Consider the following 23,752-nt stretch of genomic DNA (forward strand, 5'->3'; position numbering starts at 1 on the left):
TTATACGCAAACATATACGTTGTGCGGCATCCCGCAGACAATAAATACCTTTTTCGGTGAACAACAACAACACACACACACACACACATAAGCGGCCAACCACCGCTCCTCTCTCAGGCCGTTCTCTGCTTTGTCTTGGATAACTGGAACGCCCTTGTTTGGTGCTTGTCAGATCTTTCACAAGCTTGAACGCTTTTTGTTGTTGTTGTACAGGCTGTCTTCAGTGACACTGCTTCTTGATCCATTCCCAATCTGCTCTTTTCATGCTTTTCTTGATCTCCTGGTTGAGAGCTCTGTTCTACTCCATATCTACCCCATTTTTCCTCTTCTTCTGCTCCCTTCTTTTCACGGTCACATGTCCAGGACATCTGGCATGACCCAGGGCTTCTTTGCTGGTCGATGTTTGGAAAGACTCTTATTAATTTGTCGATGTCGAACATGATTCTTTTGTGGCCCTGTTTTTTGATAATCTTCAGGTGGAGGTTGAATGTCATCACCACAAGGTCATAATCACTCCCAGCATCAGCTCCTGGGAAAGTTCTTGTCTTGGCAGTGCTCACACTTGACTGGAAATGCTTTCTAATAATTGTGTAGTCTATTTGGCTGTGGTGCTCTTCGTCTGGGTGGTGACAAGTCCACCTTCTGGATGCTTTGTGCAGGCCGTTCGTGCTGGCCATAACAATGTCGTTAACCGTTGTATCTGGCAAATTCCAGGAGCCTAAGGCCTCTGTTGTTTGACTCGGCATTGCAGGACAGTCCGCAAGTGCCTTTCCAGTTGTTGTAAGCATCGTCTCCTAATTTGGCGTTCCAGTCCCCTTGCACAATGACGATGTCTTTCTTGAGGGTTTGGTCCAAAACTTCTTGCACTTCTTTGTGTAAATCTTTCACAGCCTTGTCGTCATAATCGCGTGTTGGTGCCTGACCACTACTATTAACCACTGGAAACTACTAACCACTACTGACCATTGACCACTAACCACCGCTGACTACAACTGACCGCTGACCACTATTGGCCATTAGTCACTGCTGACCACTATTGACCACTGACCACCACTGATCGCTAACCACCACTGGCCACTACTGACCACCAATGTCCATTGCTGACCACTGACCATTTCTTACCACTACTGACCACCAATGTCCATTGCTGACCACTGCTGCCCACCTCTGGCCACTGATCATGACTGACCTGGGAGAATATAAACCTGGGGGAATATAGTCATTGGGAAACATAGACATGCTTTCGAGCTTACTTAACATGCTAATACATAAAATAACCTCCCTCCTCCCACACGCCCCACAAAGCAAAACAATGTGTTAGTTAAAGTTCTGAACTGTCTGCGAAGAAAATAAGGACGACAAATCATAGGCAACTAAGTAAACGCTGAGATGTCGTAAAAATCAACTGAAATATCGCCAATCCACTGATCAGTCATCGACCGGCGATATTTTGACTGTTCTCTGACATGCTGAATAGCAACAATTCAGCAGTTAACTGAGGAGGTGACAATGCAGCGGGTAACACCCTCCTTGCATTTAATATTGTCGCCGGCGACATTATGTGCAGGAGAGCGACAACAATATATGCAGTGGGGGTTTGCACATATTGTCGCCGGCGACAGCATATGCCGCAATATCTCTTTGCCTCGCCGTGTCTGCTCTGTCCGTTTGTGTGTGTTTGAGTGCCTGTTTGTCTGTTTATGTCTCCGTGTGTGGCTCTGTCTGTGTGTCTGTTTTCTTGTTTAAAGCCAGCATATATACTTCAGTAAGCCAGTGTTTTTTCAACCAGTCGTATTTTGTACCTCAGCTGGGTTTCTGCTTATGAATACCGTATATACTTTTACATTTAGGCATGCACTGAGGTATACTTGCGTGCACACATCTTCGCGTGTGTGTGTGTGTGTGTTTATCTCCGTATGTACGTGTGAGTGTGTGTGTTCGCCACACATTCGTGGGGTGGGGGAGGGGGTTTGGGGGGCGTGCGAGTGGGTTCCTGTGTATGCGCGCACGTGTAGGTATGAGTTTATTCAATAATCTATAGCCGGGGTAGCAAATGGTAATGCTTACTCTGGTGGGGGTTGTAAATAATAAGTCAAGTGCTGCTTTCGTTATTTCAAACCTTAAGTAACAGTTACTTCATCTGGAAAAGTTCTAAAAGGTTCTTCTTCACTGCTGAACTCACAACAATTCTGATGGTGTTAAAATGTGTAATGTCGTTTCCGAAAACCGTTTTTCAGATTTTATTTTGTGTTGATAGTAAATCAGTTTTTCACGTTGCGGCACATATTGTCACCATGCACATAATTATTGTCGCCGGCGATGTATGCCAGAAGAAACACAACAAAAAAAATCAACTGCACCGGTGACACTGCATGCAGGCTATAACATATTGCGGCATATAATGTCGCTGGGAATCACCAAAACAGTTGTGCTGGTGGTGGTGATGTGATCGTGCGCGCATGCGTGTGTGAGTATATGCGTGCGCGTATTACAAGGTGTGTGTGAGTACGCATGTGTTTACATTGAATGTGTGTGTGAGTGAGTGGGTGCTTGTGTGCGTGTTCTTAAATGACGTCTCCTCGTCGGCCCCTTCACATCTGCATCTGGGGCGGGGCGGCTCCAAGATGGGGCCATAAATGGGCCATAAAGTGGATCATAAAAGTTTGGAAGCTTGTTTCAGGCAGCGGGATCAAGGCATAGTGCGGCGGCTTTGCCGAAGGTTGGGGGGGGGGGGGGGGGAGTGGTGAGAGTAAATTTTTCGGGTTGATGATAACACAGTGCGTGTGTGTGTGTGTGTGTGTGCGTGCGTGCGCGCGTGTGAAAATAAGCAATAAAGACGAAACGAAAATATAAAAAATGCAACGAGCAGTAATTCACACACACAACTGATTAATTTCCTTCTTTATTTCATGTATTACAAATCATTTAACATGAATTACCTGTGCTAAACCTTACAGCGGCAAAACGCTGTGTGTGTGTGTGTGTGTGTGAGAGAACAGTCAATAAAAAGAATTGAAAACATTAACAATCCATGCAATTAATTACTTCCCCCCCCCCACCCCCCTGTTTTTATGTTGCTAATCATATTACATTGTATTGCTTATCAATGCTTAATCATACCGATTCAAATCTTTGCTGATTACTGAGTCAAGTTCGCTACTGTTATCATTAATATTTCGTTCTAAAGATGTTATATTGTAATCTAATTTTTCTTAAACAATATTTCATGAATTATACTTATCACACACACACACACACTCACTCACATGCGTGAAGTTACTTTTCCCTAGCCCTCTTTCCCCCCGATTTTTGTCAAATAACACTTACGGCTAAAAGACGCTTAACTGAAGAAGAAAAAAACAACAGCAGCAGCAACAACAACCACGCACATACACGCACGCACACACACGTACGGGGGAGTATCGACACGTGGGAGTATAGATACGGGGGAGTATCGACACGCTCCCAACCAGGGGTAGTGTATTGTGGCTTGGGGATGCCACAACTCAACCATAACCTGACACACTATAACAATGTGATTTTACCATAGCCCGTGTCCCCAAGTTCTTGAATTAGCTGATGTGAATCACAGCCACACACATTACGCGCAAAGATTGGTAGTTCTTGATCTGGTTTAATTCTTAACTTACTGGCTTGTATGCAATACCATCACTTCTAACAAGTTTGATATTGAAGCTTGACATTACATACTTTGTTTTTGTTGTATTTGCTGATTTTCTTTCTTTGTGAGATTTTGTATCATACATCAGTCTATTAAAGTCTTTGATGTATGTGTTGTGCAGGTTACCTTCCTCACCTTCAATCACTAGTAGCTTAATTCTTTCCATTTCCTTTGGTTGTTTACTCAACCTCACTCGCTTGATAGCTTTATTTTTTTCTAATCGGAAAAGACTGATCGCAATATTGTTGAGCTTCTCTACTTTCTTTTTATGATCAACTTGCGTGGGGAAACTTATCCCTGTGAAATCAAACCCATCTCGATCATCTGGTAGATACCTTGATGGTTGATGTGGATGATTCGCTGCGGGGTATCTGTGTGTTTTGAGACATCTTAATCATTTATCATCTCTGTTTTGAATATTGATCACAGCTTTCATATTCCGAATACACGTATCTGTTAACCCACAGATTGATGATTCTAACGATTGTCCAGCCAGACCCTCATTTGTATAGGCTTCTATTGTAGCAATAATTTGATCAATTTGTTTTTGTATGCTAAGGTCTTCTTTTACATAAACAATGGATGGTTAGTATGATCGTATTGGAACCTCTTTGGTTTCTTCGAGCTCTCCTGGTTTTACTTTCATCTCAACCCTAAGCACCAGATGTTTGGTGAGCGGGATTATATTCCTGCGTATTGTTTCAATTTGATTTTTTTTTTTATGAATGTTAGGGTGTCAGTATCTGTTGGTATGCTTTAATGTTATAGAAACCACATTACCAAACTCTTCTGTATTTACTTTCAATAGATGTTGCCGTTGTTCTTGTATTGCAGTAATTAATCCATATTTTCTCATTAGTGAGTATCTAACTACACCCAACTGAGAGGCCATAGATTTCAACTCCCTCACTGTCTAAACCGAGAAGACCAACAAGTTGCCGGTTTGTTGCTCGTGAACTGTATACGAGTTGACACTCATCAGCAAGTTGCTTGTAATATGCATTCGTATATTTTGCTATTTTAATATACTTTATAAATATTTTTCTTGAGCTGGAAATCAAGGTGGTAAAAATATTTCCATTTAAGGAAATAAAAGCACATAAGTATAATTTACTCAAAATGTGCAAAGGTAAAAACATTTGTGAATACCCCCAAGTTAAAACCTCCTCCACATGCGGTAAAACCTGTGATGGATTGTACTGTCGTGATTATATCAAATGTCATAGAAAAAATATGTCTTTCCTTGTTGTTTGTAAAGGGTGTGGTCTTTATTGCTGCAGTGAAAAAATGTGTAAAGCGTGTCTTGAAAAAAGTAAACGAGATTTTATTCTGGGGGGAAAATCTTATGACTTGTTTGATGGACCTATACCATGGGATCATGAAATTATAGGTTTCAGAAATGATTAAACATCAATTTTTTTCAGATCCCCATATATAAAGACATTCACTGTGGATGCTGTTCTAAAAGATGGGATGATCAAATTAACAAATTTTGAGATTTTCTATATGTCGGGGAGTCCGATAGTACCATCTATATATATGTGCAGCTTCCATTTATATACATTGTAATTTTGGGGGTCTGTAGCCAGAACCCCTATCCCCATGTAGAGTGTGTGTGCCCGAGCTATCATGTATATGTGCATAATAGGCGCACATGTGTGTGGGGGGTCAGTATGTGTATATATGTGTGGGGGTCGGTAGCCATTTTGAGGTCAAAGGTCAAAGTGGCCCAGAATACCCACCTCTATTACTATTTCCTTCATGTTCATAATATGTTTCAGTTTATATATGTTGACTATACTCTTGTCATCTGTCTGTTCAAAGCAGTGTGTGTGTTCTTTGTAGTCATCTCCACTTAATGTTTTTATCATCCGTGTTACATGAAACATTATACTAACATTACCAACGTCTAACTTTTGTGTGAGTGCAAAATTTTTTTTTTCGCAGTGTCTTTGCAACCACTTTCATTACGTCACAAATCTTTGTTTTTATTTGTCATTTTTCTTCCACGACAACACGGTTACTGTGTCCGAGTTCAGAAAGATAGGTACGAGTTTGCAAATTATATCCTTCCTCATTCCCCACCACTTCCAAAGAAACGCCACAGAAGTGTTACGGTTTTCCCCCAAATGACTTGGTACATGTGTGTAACTTTTCTCCATGAAAACAAATGCATCTAGACCACTGTTCAGGAAATATCTTCTCCCCGGTCTGATGTATGATAAATGATGGTGTACGTGTGTGGTTATTATTACTACTGTGCGCTTAAGTGGCCTTAATTCTCAATAACGGTGTAACTGAATGCACGTTGCAATGAGCAGTGCACACTTTGCAGTCTCGTACCTGTCTTATCCTTCCCTGGATTCATTTTTTTTGCAACCAGTTATAAAGGACACAATTGTTTTCCTTCCAATCATCAAGTGATGCATCTGCATTATACAAGGATTTCATTCTTTGTTGTCTTGCACATTTACACATTTTATTTTGTGCTTATTGTTCCAGGTATTGTGTATGAAATATTTGGTTTTTGGGTTTTACAGAATTTATGGAATTATTGTTTTGCTGATTTTTCTCCTTATGTATTACGTTTTATGTAATCATGTACGTCTTCATTTTTTATGCATCCAGTTTACATTCCTATTTGATTTTTTTTCTCGGTTTGGTTTAGCGTATATCACTGTACGGACTTTTGTTTGTTTGCATTTTCAGGTTTTGTTTTATCAAAAGCTGTCATTTATTAATGGAGCACACTATCCCCGATCGTTTTGAATAAAGCTTTTTTTTTCAAATTATTTTATCAAAAGCTGTCATTTATTAAGATTTATTATTAACATTTGCTGTCTTGTAAGTCTACAGTCTTTCCTGAACCTGAAAATATCTTAAATGTTTATGCAGATGCAATAGTTTTTGAGTTTCTGTCATTTTAGCAATGCTACCATCAAAACTGCAGGATTGGACATACAGAAAGCAAGCGTTTTCCTCAGAATTTGTGACACTGGCATTCAGCCAATGACATTAACAGCCATCTAAAAAAATTCTACTGTCTTCTGCTTTCTATATAAATCATATGTGAAGAGTTTGGACTATGAGAATGCATTAGTGGCAATTCTACAAGGGTTCCAAAATGCCATTTTGTGAGATTGGCTAAAATCGTGGATTTTTTTTAAAACTCAAAAACGATTTGAGATATTGCTTTGAAATTTGGTGTGGCTTCTTACTTTATTGCACTCTTTCATTCTTGCAAATATGAGGCTTCTGCTATGATTTTGAAAATTTGGCCGGACCTACCTACATTTATGATACCACTCAATTTTCCTTTTGAAATAATTTCCTTTGCACGAGCCAAAATAAAATTTTCTTATTTGCTGGTTGGAGTTTTTTTGTTCTTGTTTTTTGTTCCTGTACAGCTTTACCCACGTGGAAAGAATATTTAAAATCAAGCTCCTCTGGTCACACCGACACACTGAGGAGAGGGCTGGCTGACAATGTTTTCAAAAGGCCGCATCAGCTTTCGCATCCTAGTGGATCGTCCCTTTTTCAAGGCATCAAAAGACATGTACATGCCTTGGGTCTCAGCAGCAAGCTTGCCCATGTCCGTCTGCACACAGAAAAGAGAAGTTGTCTCAAAGGGAAAAAGATATGAACGTGTGAACCAAGACCAAAAAGACAACTGATATTTGTTTAGATGATTAAAATACTGTTTTTAATGACTCAATAATTTAAATGGCACATATTTATTCTTTTCATGAAAGAATTACCCCACTGTGAAAACAGTCTATATGATCACCTGTCTTGGTTGTCGTGGGTGTGTGTGTGTGTGGTGTGGGTCTTGAGGCCTTGTTGCTCTTGGTCAACATGGAAATCATAATGTGGACCTTTTCAAACGAATAACCTCTAATAATCCAAGCTCAAATGTAAAATAAACACAAAAACCGTGGCAACAACTATGATTATCGTTTTTGGCAAAGTTATGTAGAAAAAGCTATAATTCATGCAAAATACATACATGCCTGTATGAACATGAAAACTTTCCTGTCATTATGAAAACAACCGCCAAAGTGCTGTAAGTAAATGAAAAGAGCAGATAGGGGCCATTTCTTTGTATTTTTATGTACTTTTGTGTTAACATTATAAATCACCATGAGAAGAGTTTCTTCATTTTAAGGATGCTTAGTATATATCTTTATTATCATCATCATTAAAAACGTATGCATACTGTGGCGATAGAGATCTCGTTTCTGTTGCAGCCTCGACAAATGACCTGGCCATCCCAACTCGCTGACAACACACGAGCAAAGTCCAGGTCTGTTGACACATGAATCAGGGAGATGGCCTGACCCGAAAGTTGATTCTGGAGCTGTGTCACGTTCTGTGCCCTGGGGGTCTGTAAGTGTAAAAAATTTTTTTTTTCGGTAGTGTTTGTATACACACAGATAGGCAAGTGTGTGTGTGTGTGTGTGTGTTTGTGATGTATACAATACATTGGTATGCATGCATGCCATATCTCCTTCACCCATAACACGTCCATACACACAACACAGACAGAAATACAATCACATGTTCACACTTGCCCAAGCACATTCAACCCATTACATAATTGGATTTCTTACTGACAGTACACTCTCCATTCATACCGGTATATACCACATATAGGTGCCCGAGTCAATACAAAATACAAAACCAAAAGTAAATGCGTTGATAAAGAAATAAAATGTAACACAACTAAATTTTATTTCACAGGGATATGAAATAAGCAGTTAACATGCTTTTTACCAGCAAACATTGAATAAAAGTGTTGCAATAAAAATAAACAATGACATGAAGAGAATGAAAGAGTACTGACTAGAACAGCACAATAAAAAAGAAGTCCATAAACTATGTATTATAATTATGCTTTAACACTGGCTTACACTGGGCCCAGTGAAGAGCACAACAAAACGCCTTGCACTGGCACGGAAGGGGTAATTGGCAGCTATCTCCAAGATGTCGCTGACCCTTGGAGGATGGTTGTTATCTCCCCTCTCATTCTCTTTTGCTTTCAGTTTGGAGGCATCCAGCTTCTTATGCAGCTTCTTGGACGTTACGAACAGCCTGTCATACAGTAGATGTTTGAGGATGGGGAAGGATGAGGGGCGGAGGAACTGATTTTTAGCATTGTTGTCTAACACACACACACACACACGTACACACACACACTCACTCTCTGTCACCTTCCTTGAACCATTTCACTTTTTACACACATACACATGCATGCACACACACATACACACTCTCTCTTTCTCAGTCTTACATACACACTCTCTCTGCATGCTAAATAACTATTTTATACATGCCATCCTCCATCTCTCTCTCTCTCCCTCTTCCTTCATTTTACCTTCCTCACCCTTCTTTTTTTCTTCCCAACTCATCAACATTAGTCTTCTATTTTGATATGTATGTTTCCTTTATATATATCTGTGTATATATAGAGTATACTCATAATATTTTTGGCTTTATCATTAAGTATTGTGTAGTGTAAACCCTGTTCAGAGTGGGGACTGGGTGTGAAAAAAATCACCCAAGTCTTTATAATTATCATCAGAAATAGAGAATTTTGTCTTGTCATGTTACCCCCCCCCCCACACACACACACACACGCACACCCCCAATATCTAAAATGTCTCCCCCTCACTCTGTCGTCCTTAGTCTGCCTTTCTTCATCGTTTCTCACCCACTCACTAAATCTCTATACCACCAACTCTGCTGCGGCCACCAACAGCCAAAAATCATAGATCAAAGATAGGCATACAAATCAACAAAATTAACAGAAGAACGAGCACACATGTACACACACACACACACACACACGCGCGCGCGCGCGCAAACACAACACACATGAAAAACAACATAAACTGTCTCCCTCACTCTTCATTGAAGAGATAGACATGCTTGTGTGCACGCGCACCCCTCCCCTCCTCCCCCTCCCCCCAGAACATTCAACTGTCTGTCTCACTCTCCATCAAAGAGATGGGCATGCACGTGATTCTTGTATCCATGCACGAGCCCAAAGCGCGAGCCCTTGTTCAGATGGCCGGCGAGGTTGCCGATGACGTTGACCATTTCTTCAGGGGAGCGGTCACTGCTGCTCATTGCTGGACACATCACTAAGTCCACTGTGTGTCTGCTGCCTCTGGACTGGCGACCTGTACTGCAGCTATCTGCAGGGGGAATTATATAGCATAGCATAGCATAGAATATCTCATATCGCATCAAATCACATCACATATGACATGACAAATGAAATGACGTGCATTTGCACAAACTACATTGCACTGTTTGATGTAAAGTAACATTATGACATGACATGGCAACATATCACATGTTGTATCATATTGTGTTGTGACAGGTCGTGTCATTCCACTTAACCAGTAGAGTGCCTATAAGACGTCAGCTGACGTCCTACAAAAAGTATTGCCATAGTGCCTATAAGACGTCCACTGACGTCCTGCATATGTTCCGATTTTTCCTTCATTGGAGTTTGGTTCAGTTCACATAAACAGACGTTGAACAGTTAGTTGTGTCTGGATTGTAAAAATACTATTCAAATGAACTTATATCAGGTAGAAGACCTCTTTCTGCTCAATAACAATTTGCTAACTGACCATGTGATACACGCATGGAAAAAGGGGTTGCATCATGTGCAAACAAATGCATTGAAAACTGTGTCCAGAAAAGCACAGTCAGTCAGCAGATTTACACAATTCTGAAAGCTCTGCTTGTAATCATGGGCAGATTTCACAATGGAGAAGGATCTCTCTTATCTGATGATTGGTTTGAAAACAAAGGTGATTGACAACAGTTATGAAACTAACAGCCCATTTTATGGTAATTCAGTCTGTCCAATCAGACAACGTTTTTGAACAACTGGCTATGACAGAATCCGTGCAGCCAGTGTTGGAAGGAGGGAAGGAGAGGGAGAGGAGTGATGTAAGACAATCGGTTGAATGCCAGCCAGAGGTCATCAAGGGGGCATGGCTTTTGGGAAGAGTGAACTCCTATTTCAAAGCAGACAGAAGGCAATCAACAACCGCCAATGCCCCACGATTTTCACGAAACGCAGTGCTGAACCTGCACTGGCCGTGTAACACGTGCTTTTTGTTTCTAACGCTTTTTTTTTTTTCGCTGACTCGGCGGGATGACTTGTTTGAAGAGGTGGCAAGCAGGATTCACAGCAGACAATTTAATTGGCCCACGTGCAACTTTAAAGGAGTGAACGTCATCAAAGAACTTCACCCTCTCACTTGCAATCGCTCTTTGCTGTCAAAAAGCTTGCCAGTTCAGTTTCTGGGACTGTGATTGACATTTTACGTTGACTTTTCTCACTTTTGTCATTATTGGGACAGTGACTTACTTACATGTCTGCAAGCCCTGCGATTTGTTTTCATAAACTTATAGCCTGTTTTAATTTATTCTACAGGTATAAAGTGACAATAGGCTTGCTATTTCTAGCTGTATTTTGTTTCTTTTCTTTATGGATGTCTTGTAGAGGTGGAAACAGACTTTTTGTTGCACAAAAATTATGATCTTGACTTTACATGCGTGAACAGTTACCTACAATCAACCTAATTGGGATAAAAAGCCCAGAATCATATCTACACTCTTTCCTTCACAAAACTGTATACTTTCTTCCTGTATCGCCCATAGCTTTTGTGCTAGATTTTTTTTGTGATTTATTACCTCCGAATCCTCAAAATTCCCTGGCAAGGGGAGAGCACTTTTTTTTTTTTTTAAACAAAATTCTCTGGCACTTAACTGGTTAATGTTATGTCATAAACTGAAAAACTGATTTCTTTCTCTTCTGTTCCACCACAAGTTAGCAGTTTGGTCTTATCTGATCAGGTCTGGTTTGGTTTGGTCTTATATATATATCTATATATATATCTCTATATATATGATAGGATATGATATGGCATATATGATATGATATATATATAAACAAAATTCTCTGGCACTGAACTGGTTAATGTTATGTCATAAACCGAAAAACTGATTTCTTTCTCTTCTGTTCCACCACAAGTTAGCAGTTTAGTCTTATCTGATCAGGTCTGGTTTGGTTTGGTCTTATATATATATCTATATATATATATATATCTATATATATGATAGGATATGATATGGCATATATGATATGATATATATATATATAATCATGCATGAATCCTCCCCAGAAAGTTAATTCCCAATATTGCAGAAGCCCAACCCCAGAGAACTAGTGCGGGTTTACAGCAAAGCAGTGTACGACCGACATCAGATTCATCCTGAGGCAGCTCCAGGAGAAATGCTGCAAATAGAAAGGGGGTCAGCACATTACCTTTGATGATTTGACATGGTGAGCAGGATAATCCTGGAGAAGCTAGGCTGTCCACAGAAATTCCTCACCATGGTTATGCAGCTGCATAGGGGTCAGCTTGGCCATATCAGATATAGCAATGACCCCTACCCCTTCCAAATCTCCAATGGAGTGTACATTGGACTGGAGGTAACGTGTACTCCTAGGAAGCATGAGAATATGAGTGCACTGGTTCGAATCAAACACTCGCCAGTATTACCTCCCCCTCCACCAGACCTTGAGTGGTGGTCTGGACGTTAGTCTTTTGGAAGAGACAATAAACTGAGGCCCTGTGTGCAGCATGTACTTAGCGTACATAAATGAACCCACAGCAATAAAAAGGTTGTCCCTGACAAAATTCTATGGGGAAAAATCTACTTTGATAGGAAAACAAATACATGTGCAGGCAAAAAAAACAAAAACACAAACAACAACAACCTCCCCCCCCCAACCCCCCCCAAAAAAAAAGAAAGAAAAAGAAAAAAACAACAACAAAAAAACAAAGAAAGAAAGAAAAAGGTGGCACTCTCAGTGCAGCAAAGCGCTTTCCAAAGGAATAGCAGCCTGAATTTCATATAGAGAAATCTGTTGAGATAAAAGAGTAATGGTGGTGTGTCCATCGAGATTGATGATGACCATCGTTGTCATCCAGCTGGGGAATGGGGGGAGGGTGGTGGTGGGGTGGGGGGGAGCATGCTCATGAATCTATCTGTGAATGCGCAGATGGCTGAATAGTCCAATCTGCACACGAAATGTTAGCTGACAGTTGGGGCAGACAAAGACAGGCATATCATGTCTGGGAGCTTGTTTGTCCGTGACTTTCTGGCCTGCCTCTTCTGAACAGCTGCAGCAGTCCTGTTGGCCTCACACAGCTTGGCGCCTTTGTGCACAGCAGCGCGCCATTTGTCACAGTCCACTGCAGATTCCTCCCAGGAGTCAGGGTTGATATCAAACACTTTCAGAGAGACTTTCAGAGTATCTCTGAAGCGCTTCTTCTGACCTCCGTGTGATCTCTTCCCTTGTTGCAGCTCGCCACAGAAGAGCCTTTTGGGCAGCCGATGGTCTGGCATGCGCGCCACGTGTCCAGCCCAGCAAAGCTGGGACTGCATCAGGATGGTGAAGATGCTGGGAAGGGTGGCTTTTGCAAGCACCTCTGTGTCTGGGGTCCTGTCTTGCCACTTGATGTTCAGTCGCTTCCTGAGGCATGTTGTGTGGAAGTGGTTCAGCTTCTTGGCATGTCGTTGGTACACTGTCCAAGTTTCACAGGCGTACAGTAGTGTGGGGAGAACTACTGCTCTGTAGACCTTTAGCTTGGTCTCAAGACTAATGCCTCTTCTGTTCCAGACATTTGCATTGAGTCTACCAAAAGTTGCGCTTGCTCTTGCAATCCTGACGTTCACTTCATCGTCGATGGTCGCATTTCGCGACAATGTGCTGCCAAGGTATGTGAACCACTCCACCACACTGAGTCTCTGGCCGTTGACTGTGATGTTGGGCTCAATGTAGGGTTTCCCTGGGGCTGGCTGATGGAGAACTTCAGTTTTCCTCGTGCTGATGGTAAGGCCAAAGTTCCTGCTGGCAGTGGCAAACTTGTCGACGCTGAGTTGCATGTCAGCTTCAGATCCAGCGTTAAGGGCACAATCATCAGCAAACAAAAAGTCTCTAATGATGTCTGTCATGACCTTCGTTTTTGCTTGAAGCCTTCTGAGGTTAAACAGCTTGCCATCTGTTCGGTATTTTAGGCCGATTCCAACATCGCCATCTCTGAAGGCATCAGTAAGCATTGCAGAGAACATGAGGCTGAACAGCGTTGGAGCCAGACGCAGCCTTGCTTGACACCATTTGTGACAGGGAAAGGAGCAGATGTTTCGCCATTGTCCTGGACTCGAGCCTGCATGCCTTCATGGAATTGGCTGACCAAGGAAATAAATTTCCGAAGGCATCCATACTTGGCCATGATCTTCCACAGTCCCTGTCTACTCACGGTGTCGAAGGCCTTAGTGAGGTCGACATAGGTGGAGAACAGATCAGCATTTTGCTCCTGACATTTCTCTTGCAGCTGCCTTGCAGCAAACACCATGTCGGTGGTTCCGCGCTCTTCCCGGAATCCACATTGACTCTCAGGCAAATGACCTTGGTCAAGGTGTGCTGTGAGGCGGTTTAGTAGGATCCTGGCAAGTATCTTGCCTGCAATGGAGAGCAAGGAAATGCCCCGATGGTTATCACAGGCTTGCTGGTTCCCCTTTCGCTTGTACAAGTGAATGACAGATGCATCTTTGAAATCCTGGGGGATCGTCTCTTCTTTCCACATGAGTGAGTACAGCTGATGGAGCTTCTCAGTCAGCACAGTGCCTCCATCCTTGTAGACCTCCGCTGGTATGGAGTCTGAACCAGGTGCTTTGCCACTGGATAGCAGACGGATTGCTTTCTGGGTCTCAAGAAGTGTTGGCGGATCGTCCAGTGCTTCGTTGATGGGGACTTGTGGGAGACAGTCTATGGCTTCATCATTTATGGAGGAAGGGCGATTTAAGACACTGTTCAAGTGCTCAGCCCAGCGTTCGAGAATTTTCTCCTCCTCGGTGATCAAGGTATTCCCATCTGCACTGAGGAGGGGGGATGATCCTGAGGATGTGGGGCCGTAGACTTCTTTTAAGGCATCATAGAACCTCTTCATATCGTGCCTGTCAGCATATCCCTGGATCTCATCAGCTTTGTCACTCAGCCACTTATCCTGCATCTGGCGTAACTTTTGCTGAACAGTCCTGCGGATGACATTGTACGCATCCTTTTTTGATGTGGACTTTGGGTTGCTCAGGTAGGCTTGATGCAGACGGCGTTTCTCATCCAGAAGTTGCTTGATTTCAACACAGTTTTCATCAAACCAGTCTGTGCTTTCTGGTCATGGGTCCGAGGGTCTCTGAACTTGTACTATAGATCAGCTCACGCAGGGTCCTCCAGTCAGACTCCACATTCTGAGTCCAGAGAGGCGGATTCCAGACGATCTTCCAGCAGCTCCACAAAGGACTGTTTGATGGTGATGTTTTTCAGCTTAGCGATGTTGAGCCGTTTTGGAGCCTTCTGGCCTTGGGGGCGTCTCTTGGGCTGGATTCGAATATTCAGCTTCGAGACTACAAGGCGATGGTCTGTCCAACACTCGGCGCCGCACATGGTCTTTGTTACATGTACACCTTGCCCATCCCTTTTCCTGACGATGACGTAATCAATGAGATGCCAATGCTTTGAGCGAGGGTGCATCCATGACGTCCTGTTACGGGTAGGGAGGCAGAAAACTGTGTTGGTTATCAGCAGTTCATGCTCTGCACAGGTCTGAAGCAAAAGCAATCCATTTGGGTTGCAGTGGCCCACACCGTGCTTTCCAATCACTCCATCCCAGGAGATGTAGTCAGAGCCAACTCTAGCATTGAAGTCCCCAAGAATGATGAGCTTGTCTGCTTTAGGGATAGCAGCAATGACAGAGTGAAGGTCCTCGTAGAACTTCGCCTTCACTTCATCCGGGTTGGTCATGGTTGGGGCGTAGGCACTGACAATGGTGAGGTGCTTCTGCCCAGATGCCAGTGGGAGTTTCATGGTCATAACCCTTTGGGATTCCAGCTAGCTTGCTGACAAGTGCTGTTTTTACTGCAAAACCAACGCCAGCCGCACGTCGCTCTTCGCTTACTCGTCCACTCCAGAAGGTGTAACCAGATCCCCGTTCACAGAGCTCGCCTTCGCCTGCAAGCCGAGTCTCACTCAAGGCTGCGATGTCAATGTTGTATCTGGCGAGTTCCGATGCAACTAGTGCCGTTCTCCTTTGGCGTCTGTCCGCGTTATCTCTGTCAAGGAGAGTCCTTATGTTCCAAGCACAAATGGTGAGAGGAACGATCCTTGTTTTTTTCTTTTCTTTCTCTTTGTTTCGACTGCTGATGTAGGGTCCCTGCCAGCCGTGGTATGCTGGCCAGGGTGATATGGAGCAGGCAATTTTTAGGGCACCTTTTCTAGCCCCTTCCTCATGCCAGGGAGGTGAGCAGTGCATTCCTAAAAAGGGCTGCTCAGACGCTCAGACGGCTGCCGAGCTCCATTGCTGCTCCTGTCGATGAAGAACGACCCTATGGCCTGAGCCGCCTGCGTGCAGGTCTGCGGCTGCGACTGCCAGTGTACCCACACCTGTCGTTTCGTCGCTCGCCTGTCGCCACAGGACTTGGGGGTGATGAAATGATGAAGGAAGAAAGGTCATTAAGGATGACTGATGACTTGTGCGATGAGTTTGTTTAAAGTGAAGAGGAGTTACGCAACGTCGACCTCACTCTCTCGTCCAGGTCCACCAATTTCCAGTGGCAAGACTAAGTCGAGACGACTGGAGGATGAGCACGGATGCAGTGGATGACCAAGATATCCTTTCGGTGTCTCATCTTGCTCTCTGCACTCCACAGTGCGTTGCTGTAACCGCCTTCCTCTCCGTTGAACCGATAGGTTTCTTCCGCAGATTCTGCCAGATCCAGACTTCGCATGCATGGGTAGACACACCCCGGGGGCCAACTGCGTGTGGCATGCACACAGCACGGTAGAGCTAGATGGCCGTCGGTGGCTCTCCTGAGCCGACGCCCTTTCATGGATCTCGTTTTTAATTACATAAGGGTGTCTAGCCACCCGCTTCACCAGTCCCGGAAGGGAGCGGTGGGAGTGCCAGTTTAGTCGCCGGCAACCCGACCCTGAACAGGTTGTACTGGATTACAGGTTACCAGTAGCAGATCTAATGACCTGACCTGACCTGAATACAGTACAATACAAAGCCGCATTCTAGCCCTGACGCTCTTCTCCATCTTCTTCAGCATGATGCTAGAACACGCCACTCGGGATCTAGATGTCGCTTTCACACTGAGAGAAACCTCTTCAACCTACGTCGATTGCAACACACTGGAGAGAGTTATTCGAGTTTTCATTTGCTGGTGCTGCTGCTCTAGTAGCACACACTGAAAGGGCAGTATGGTGTATCATTTCCTGATTCAGTTGCAGAGGCTGCTGATCTTTTTGGTCTGTAAGTCAACCTGAAGGAAACTGAAGTTCCTCACCATCCCGCCCCCCTCAAGGAGCAGAACCCACCAACCATCACCACAAAGCAGACAAAACTGAATGGCCTCCAGCAGTCCTGCTACCTTGGAAGTATCATCTCAACTGTTGCTAGAATTGACAAGGAAGTGCCGAACAGACTGGCCAAATCCAACAGTGGCTTTGGATGGCTCCACAAGAGGTTGCAGAACAACAACCACATCAAAGCAGAGACAAAGATCAGCGTCTATAGTCGTGACGTTGACCACACTCCTCTACGGCTCTGAATCGTGGGTCACCTACCGCAGTCACATCCGCCCATTGGACAGATTTCACCAACACTGCGTCTGCATCATCTTGATGATCCATTTGAATGACTCCATCACTAATATTGAGGTTCTCAGGAAAGAAAAGGTTACCAGAATCGAGGCCATACTGCTGAAGACCCAGGGCACGTCTCCAGAATGGAAGACCACTGCCTACCCAAGATCATTCTATATGGTACACTGACATCTGGTCACCGCAACAGAAGAACACCCAGGAAGCGGTCAACGACACGCTGAAGAAGGCTCTCACAACCTGCGACAGCCCCTGGCCAAAAATGGACCACTAAAGCCGCTGACCGAAGTGCCTTACGCCACACCATCAACCAAGCCACCAGCACCTTCGAAGCAAGCCGTCATGTTAGCATGGAGAAGAGGACAAATCGGAAAAACAGGACCCAAAAAGGACTTAACTGATACGACCTTCACATATATCTTCGACTCCAAAGTAATCGACAACATTATATTACTGTATGGTGAACTGTTGTCTGGCTACCATTACACAGGGACACCTTGTTAATTGCTGTACCCAACTGGGCAAGACAATCGATTTATGTTATGGGAACATTCCTAATGCATACAAATATGTTCCTCTAGCATGATCATGATGTTTATTTCATCCCAGCCTGCAGACCAAAGATAAAGACACAAGCTGGCTGCGAAAAAGAGTGCAAGTATGAACACCAGAGAATGTGGATGAACTGAGAGGATGTTTTGATTGTACTGATTGGAGTGTATTGACAGACCCATGTGAGACTGTTCATGAAGCAGGTGATGTTATATCAGTATATGTGAAGTCATGATAATTCCAACAAAAGCAATTAAAATCTTTCCTTACAACAAACCATAGATCTCAAAGTCTGTCAAAAACCCTTTAAACAAGAAAAAGGCTGCGTTTCAGCCAGGGAACAAGAAGGATAATACACTAGTTTGGAAGAAGCTTATAGGGGAAATTCAAATAAAAAGCAGAGCAGCAGTTTCAGACAGGAAGAATGGCAGATGCATGGGGGGTTTAAAACTGTCACTGGGTAAACTATAAGGAAAACAGACGCTTGTGAAAATGAAAAGGGATGAACAGGTTGATTCAAACAAATTTAACGATTTCTACTGTCGCTTTGAAAAGAATGATCTGGTAGGGGAACTCGATAGTGTTCTCACAGTTGCAGGAAAAGATAGAAACGCAGGTCAGGTCTTTGAGATCGATGCAAAAGTTGTTAAATCTTTGTTTTTAAAACAGAACGTCAAAAAGGCAATATGCCGATCTGCCGAAGATTACTGAAAATATGTGCCTCTCACGGAAAGGTGTGACGTGTTCTGTATAATTTTCAACTGGTCTCTCTGGAAAAAAAAAAAAAAAAAAATCTATTTGTCCTATCCCAGAAGAAAAAAGTGCCCAGTCAAAATAAATGATTACCGTTCATTTGAACTGACTTCAATAGCAATGAAATGCTTTTAAATAAAATGTTCTCAGCCATCTATTTTCTCTTACTAAACAGCACGTTGACCCTCTTCAGTTTGCTTACAAAGCACACAGAAGTATTGATGATGGGATTTTAAGTCTCATTCACAATGCTTTCCTTCATTCTAATAACACTGGATCTTTTGTTCGTCAGGAATATTGATTCTATTCTTAAGAAATGCCAATCTGGAATATTTTGTTTGCAGAAACTAATAAATACTTAGGCCATCCCCGTCTTCTAGAAAGTGGAGTGATGGCCTAGAGGTAACGCGTCCGCCTAGGAAGCGAGGGAATCTGAGTGCCCTGATTCGAATCACGGCTCAGCTGCCGATATTTTCTCCCCCTCCACTAGACCCTGAGTGGTGGTCTGGACGCTAGTCATTCGGATGAGACAATAAACCGAGGTCCCGTGTGCAGCATGCGCTTAGAGCATGTAAAAGAACCCACGGCAACAAAAGGGTTGTTCCTGGCAAAATTCTGGGGAAAAATCCACTTTGATAGGAAAAACAAATAAAACTGCATGCAGGAAAAAAATACAAAAAATGGGTGGCGCTGTAGTGTAGCGACGCGCTCTCCCTGGAGACAGCAGCCCGAATTTCACACAGAGAAATCTGTTGTGATGAAAAGAAATACAAAAAATTACAAAATATTGGTATCAATTTCAAGATTATCCAAAGCAGCTACTGATGTTGCATCGAGTCTGTGCTCACAGTGTCAGACTGTGCTGGTATGGAAGTTTGGGAGTGAGGAAAGTGCATTTTGAATGATTTCATGAGTGTGTGCAGTAAAGCTGTGGGAATCAAACAAGTTCGAATGCAAAAGCTGCATGAAAAATGTGTGGTCTGAAAACAAGGTAGATAGCAACGTACAACACCCACACTCTAGTAAAGTACTATGAGTTGCTGCCATCAGGACGGCGCTTCAGGACTTGTAAATTGAAATCCTGAGCTTTGAAGACTTTTATTCCACGTTCAATTCACCTATTAAATACTTGACAACTATGTGTGTGTGTGTGTGCGCGCGCGCGCGTGCATGTGTGGGTGCGTGCATGCATGTGTTGGGTGTGTGTGTTAGTGCGTGCATATGTGCGCGTTTCCCCCTGTGGGATGCCGGGGGTCTTTCAGTACAAACTGCATCCCTGCCTTCTGGAAATTTTGTGCTAGAAAATTCCTCTTTTCTATTGCTATCTTTTTTCTGCATTTTTTTCTTCCTTCACTGTCTCATTTTTCTGCCTTCCCAGTCCAATTCCCTTTATTTGAGCAAGTCCTGACACTTTTTTCTTCTGTTTTCCGTACTCTATGATGCACTAACTGTACATTCTGCAGTGTTATTTGCTTATATGGCCTTTATATATATATTTTTGTTTGTTTTGTTTGGCTTTGAAATTTTATTTTTTGTTTTTGCCCTTTTTTAATTTTTCATTTAATTTAATTTCATTTTCTTTTAACGATTTTTTGTCATCTGGGGATGGTAGATTAAGCGGAAGGGCTGACGTCCTCAGCACGGCCTGATCTTATTTGTCCTAAGGAGCTAAATGGTTAAGATAGTATGTCATGACCTGTGTTTTGTAGGTTTATCTTGATTTTTTCATGTATGTGACAGTTTGTGTTTAACGCGGTTGGACATTAATTTTGTGTAGTTGGACAGTCCTGATATGGCCCTGTGCGTATTTCAAACTCGTGCATGTTTAAAACGACAACTGAAAAAACAAAACGAAACAAAACACAAAACCCCAAAAAACCACACAAACAAACATGGCCGATTGTTTTCCATCAGGTTTAAATAAAACTTTCTATTTCTCTCTATATCTCTCTCAAACACACACACACACACGGCACACAAGTGACACACTGTGACACAGACACTGAGTGACAATCACACATACACAGAAAAACACAGACAGACAAAACACACACACACACATACACACACACACGAGAACAAAGAGATAGGCATAGACAGACAGAGCAATGCGTACCACAGGCATTGCGATAGGTCTGTGTGTCTGCCTTGACCTGTCGGCCTTTGTTGGCACACAGGCGCACGTAGGTAGACACCACCGGACAGGCCTTGGTGGGGTCATGGGTCAACTTCTGGCACGTGCGTCGCACACACAAGTCCTGTACAACCGGTTTATAAACTGGTTTACCCATTTCTTTGCAGCTGATTTTTTGCTTTACGAAAACATGTAGCCTAAACGATCGAACAGACTGCTCTTGAAATTAAATATATCATCAGACTAATGTTCGCTTACCTCACTCTCCAAGCTCCATTCCTTCCTCCATTCCTTCCTAACACAGTTCAAATTTTAACCTAACATCATGGAATGCTGAGAATTCATTGTCGAAACGTATGGAGCAAGAGCCGATTACCCATGCCCCCTGAAAGATCTGTGCCCCCCCATGCCATCACCCCCCCCCCTCCTTCCCCTTCCTGTATATATTTCTCACTTTATCAGCTGACTGAGCTTTCAGAATTGTCTATGCATCCATTTATGCTGATGAGTATTACGAATCACAGGAAACTCGTGCTGAGTAAACGACGATGATTTGGGTCTTGGTTCGGTCAAGTTTAACCGTTTGACAAAATGCCCTCAAGATCATGTTGATCCAAACAGTCATCTGACTGTAGTATGTTTAAACTGTTTTCTCCACGGGAATACAATTGTTGCCAAGGAGTTTGTTTGCTGTAGAGGTCCAGTGGTCGTCAGTCAAGGTGGCCAGAATCATACTGGTAAAGGCCGTCTTCAGGGCCACCTGGCTGCCAGTCCTCATGCTCTGTCGACAACCTTCACATCCAATGATGGCACTATGCAAGCAAAGGGAGCAACAGCAGTCGCGAGCCGCCACCTGCCCTCCCGTGGCCATCTTCTGGCGCGAGTTTGCGAACCTTTCACAGACCATGGGAGAATGGCGACCCGGACTCGTCCACTCCAAGTGCAGCAGCAGACATACAGAAGTGAGGCATGCCAATGAGGAAGTAAATCAGACGCTGTTCCAGACTGTCAACTCGACCAAGATCGATTCTACCCAGTGAGAGGGCGCCACCTCAGAATCACGGTTTGAATGTCACGTGCACGCTAGTTATCTGGGTTGATATAAACAGTTCCTGTCTAACTTGTTTGGGCTTTACAGCTCATTTGGTTGATGCGAGTTTTTGTACGCATAACTGAATTCAGTTAAACCCTTTAATGGGATGAAACAGTATAAAGTATATCGCAGTTCATTATGTGTCTGCTGCCTGTGTTGTTTCCTGGCTACCATGGAAATGATTTATACTGCTGGTTTACAACAGACATTCCTTGATGGCCCATTACTGATACCAGATTGGTGCCGTTGCTCGGTGAGGATAGTTACAAGCTCTGCATGTGTCAGCCCCAAGCAAGGGGATTGCGCACCGTGGATTATAAACACAGACATTCCTTCATAGCTCTGCAGTTGCACCATACAAGTCTGGCAGAAGATGTAATGGCTGGCCCCAGCTCGCTCTATGTGGATGGTTTCGAGCCTTTGCACATGTCATCCCCTACTAAGGTGGTTTGTGCATCACTGATTTTGATGATCACTTCAGTGGAACACGCATCAAACAGGCCATAAAGTAACTGCTGTCCACATCTCCATACGGGAGGTGTATAACTCACAGCTGGTGCACGATACAGCTGACAAGCCAATAAGCAGCCATTGTCCACACACTCATTTTAGAATGTACAACTGGTTCCATTGGCTGGTGGAATCCCTGCATTTTCAAAGGTATACTAATTTGCCATTTGTAATGAGCTCCATGTGATGTGTACAGAATCTACTGCCTTATATTTTAGAAGCAAAATGTATATCTGATATAATTTTTTGGGACGCAGCACCGTGATAAGCTAACAGGTTTCGATTGCCTCCTGATAGTGCAAGGGCACTGACTGTGTGAAGGCATGGCACAGTATTCAGTTAATACCCCATCCCCTCACACTCAAAAGGCATCCTGTCCATTCTCCTATGATGTAGGAGAATAAGTGGTGACGATGATGACAAAGGACAGTAAGTAACGACGACGACAACGAAGGCAAGTTGGTGATGACTACAACGAGACTGGAAATGACGAACTGACAACGAAGACAAGGACAAACATATAATTCCTAGTAGACTTGAAGAAGGGCCAGAGAACGCAGGTGATGGAAGGCAGAGGAAGGCGGTGGTAGCCAACCGACGCCATAACCATGAAGTCTAAGGCGGGCAGTGGGAGCCAAGGGAAGACAGTGAAGTCAGTGGATGGCTACAGAAGTAGGAACACTGAAAAGCTTTTGATCGTCTGTTATCCACAGTTTGGATTCACTTTTAGCACCCTCAATTAAACAACCGATATAGGTATATGAGCACCTAGCCAAGAATTTATTATGAAAAACACAAACAATATAGGTATATGAACACCTAGCCAAGAATTTATTATGAAAAAACACAAACAATATAGGTATATGAGCATCTAGCCAAGAATTCATTACGAAAAAACAAACATCTTACAAGAGTTCAGGATAACTCCCCTTCCCAAACACAAGACTAGAACATTACAATTTTAAATAGTTAACTTATTACAGAATAAGTTGACATATAAAAAATGTATTATGCTGAATCTGTTAGTTTCAAAGGCTGACAATGAAGCCACACCCAAGAAACAGAGACATGATGGAAAAGGATATATGGGCTAGTCCCAATATCCTAACTTATGAATCACATTTAATGCGACCACACACACACACACACACATATATGTATATATAAAGCAAATAAACTGATTGGGTTCATAAGGAAAACTTCAATAAATCCCAATTATGATGAATAAAATCCCTCAATACACAAATAATCAGGTAATCACATTCTCATAAAACT

General features: G+C 43.0%; 1 protein-coding gene across 1 annotated transcript in view; it reads right to left on the reverse strand.

The window, feature by feature from the left end:
* Nucleotides 1-5,532: 5,532 nt before the first annotated feature.
* The window catches only part of LOC143295384 (uncharacterized), a 53,386-nt gene continuing 35,166 nt past the window's right edge, over nt 5,533-23,752 (reverse strand). The window contains exons 10-14 of the mRNA XM_076607050.1: nt 20,857-20,998; nt 9,675-9,879; nt 8,593-8,773; nt 7,899-8,066; nt 5,533-7,280 (exon numbers count right to left, since the gene is read on the reverse strand). Coding sequence (XP_076463165.1) covers nt 7,119-7,280; nt 7,899-8,066; nt 8,593-8,773; nt 9,675-9,879; nt 20,857-20,998 — 858 coding nt within the window. The 3' untranslated portion in view covers nt 5,533-7,118. The remainder of the gene's footprint in view (nt 7,281-7,898; nt 8,067-8,592; nt 8,774-9,674; nt 9,880-20,856; nt 20,999-23,752) is intronic.

Source organism: Babylonia areolata, chromosome 20, assembly GCF_041734735.1.
Source record: "Babylonia areolata isolate BAREFJ2019XMU chromosome 20, ASM4173473v1, whole genome shotgun sequence".
In the NCBI taxonomy this organism is placed as follows: domain Eukaryota; kingdom Metazoa; phylum Mollusca; class Gastropoda; order Neogastropoda; family Buccinidae; genus Babylonia; species Babylonia areolata.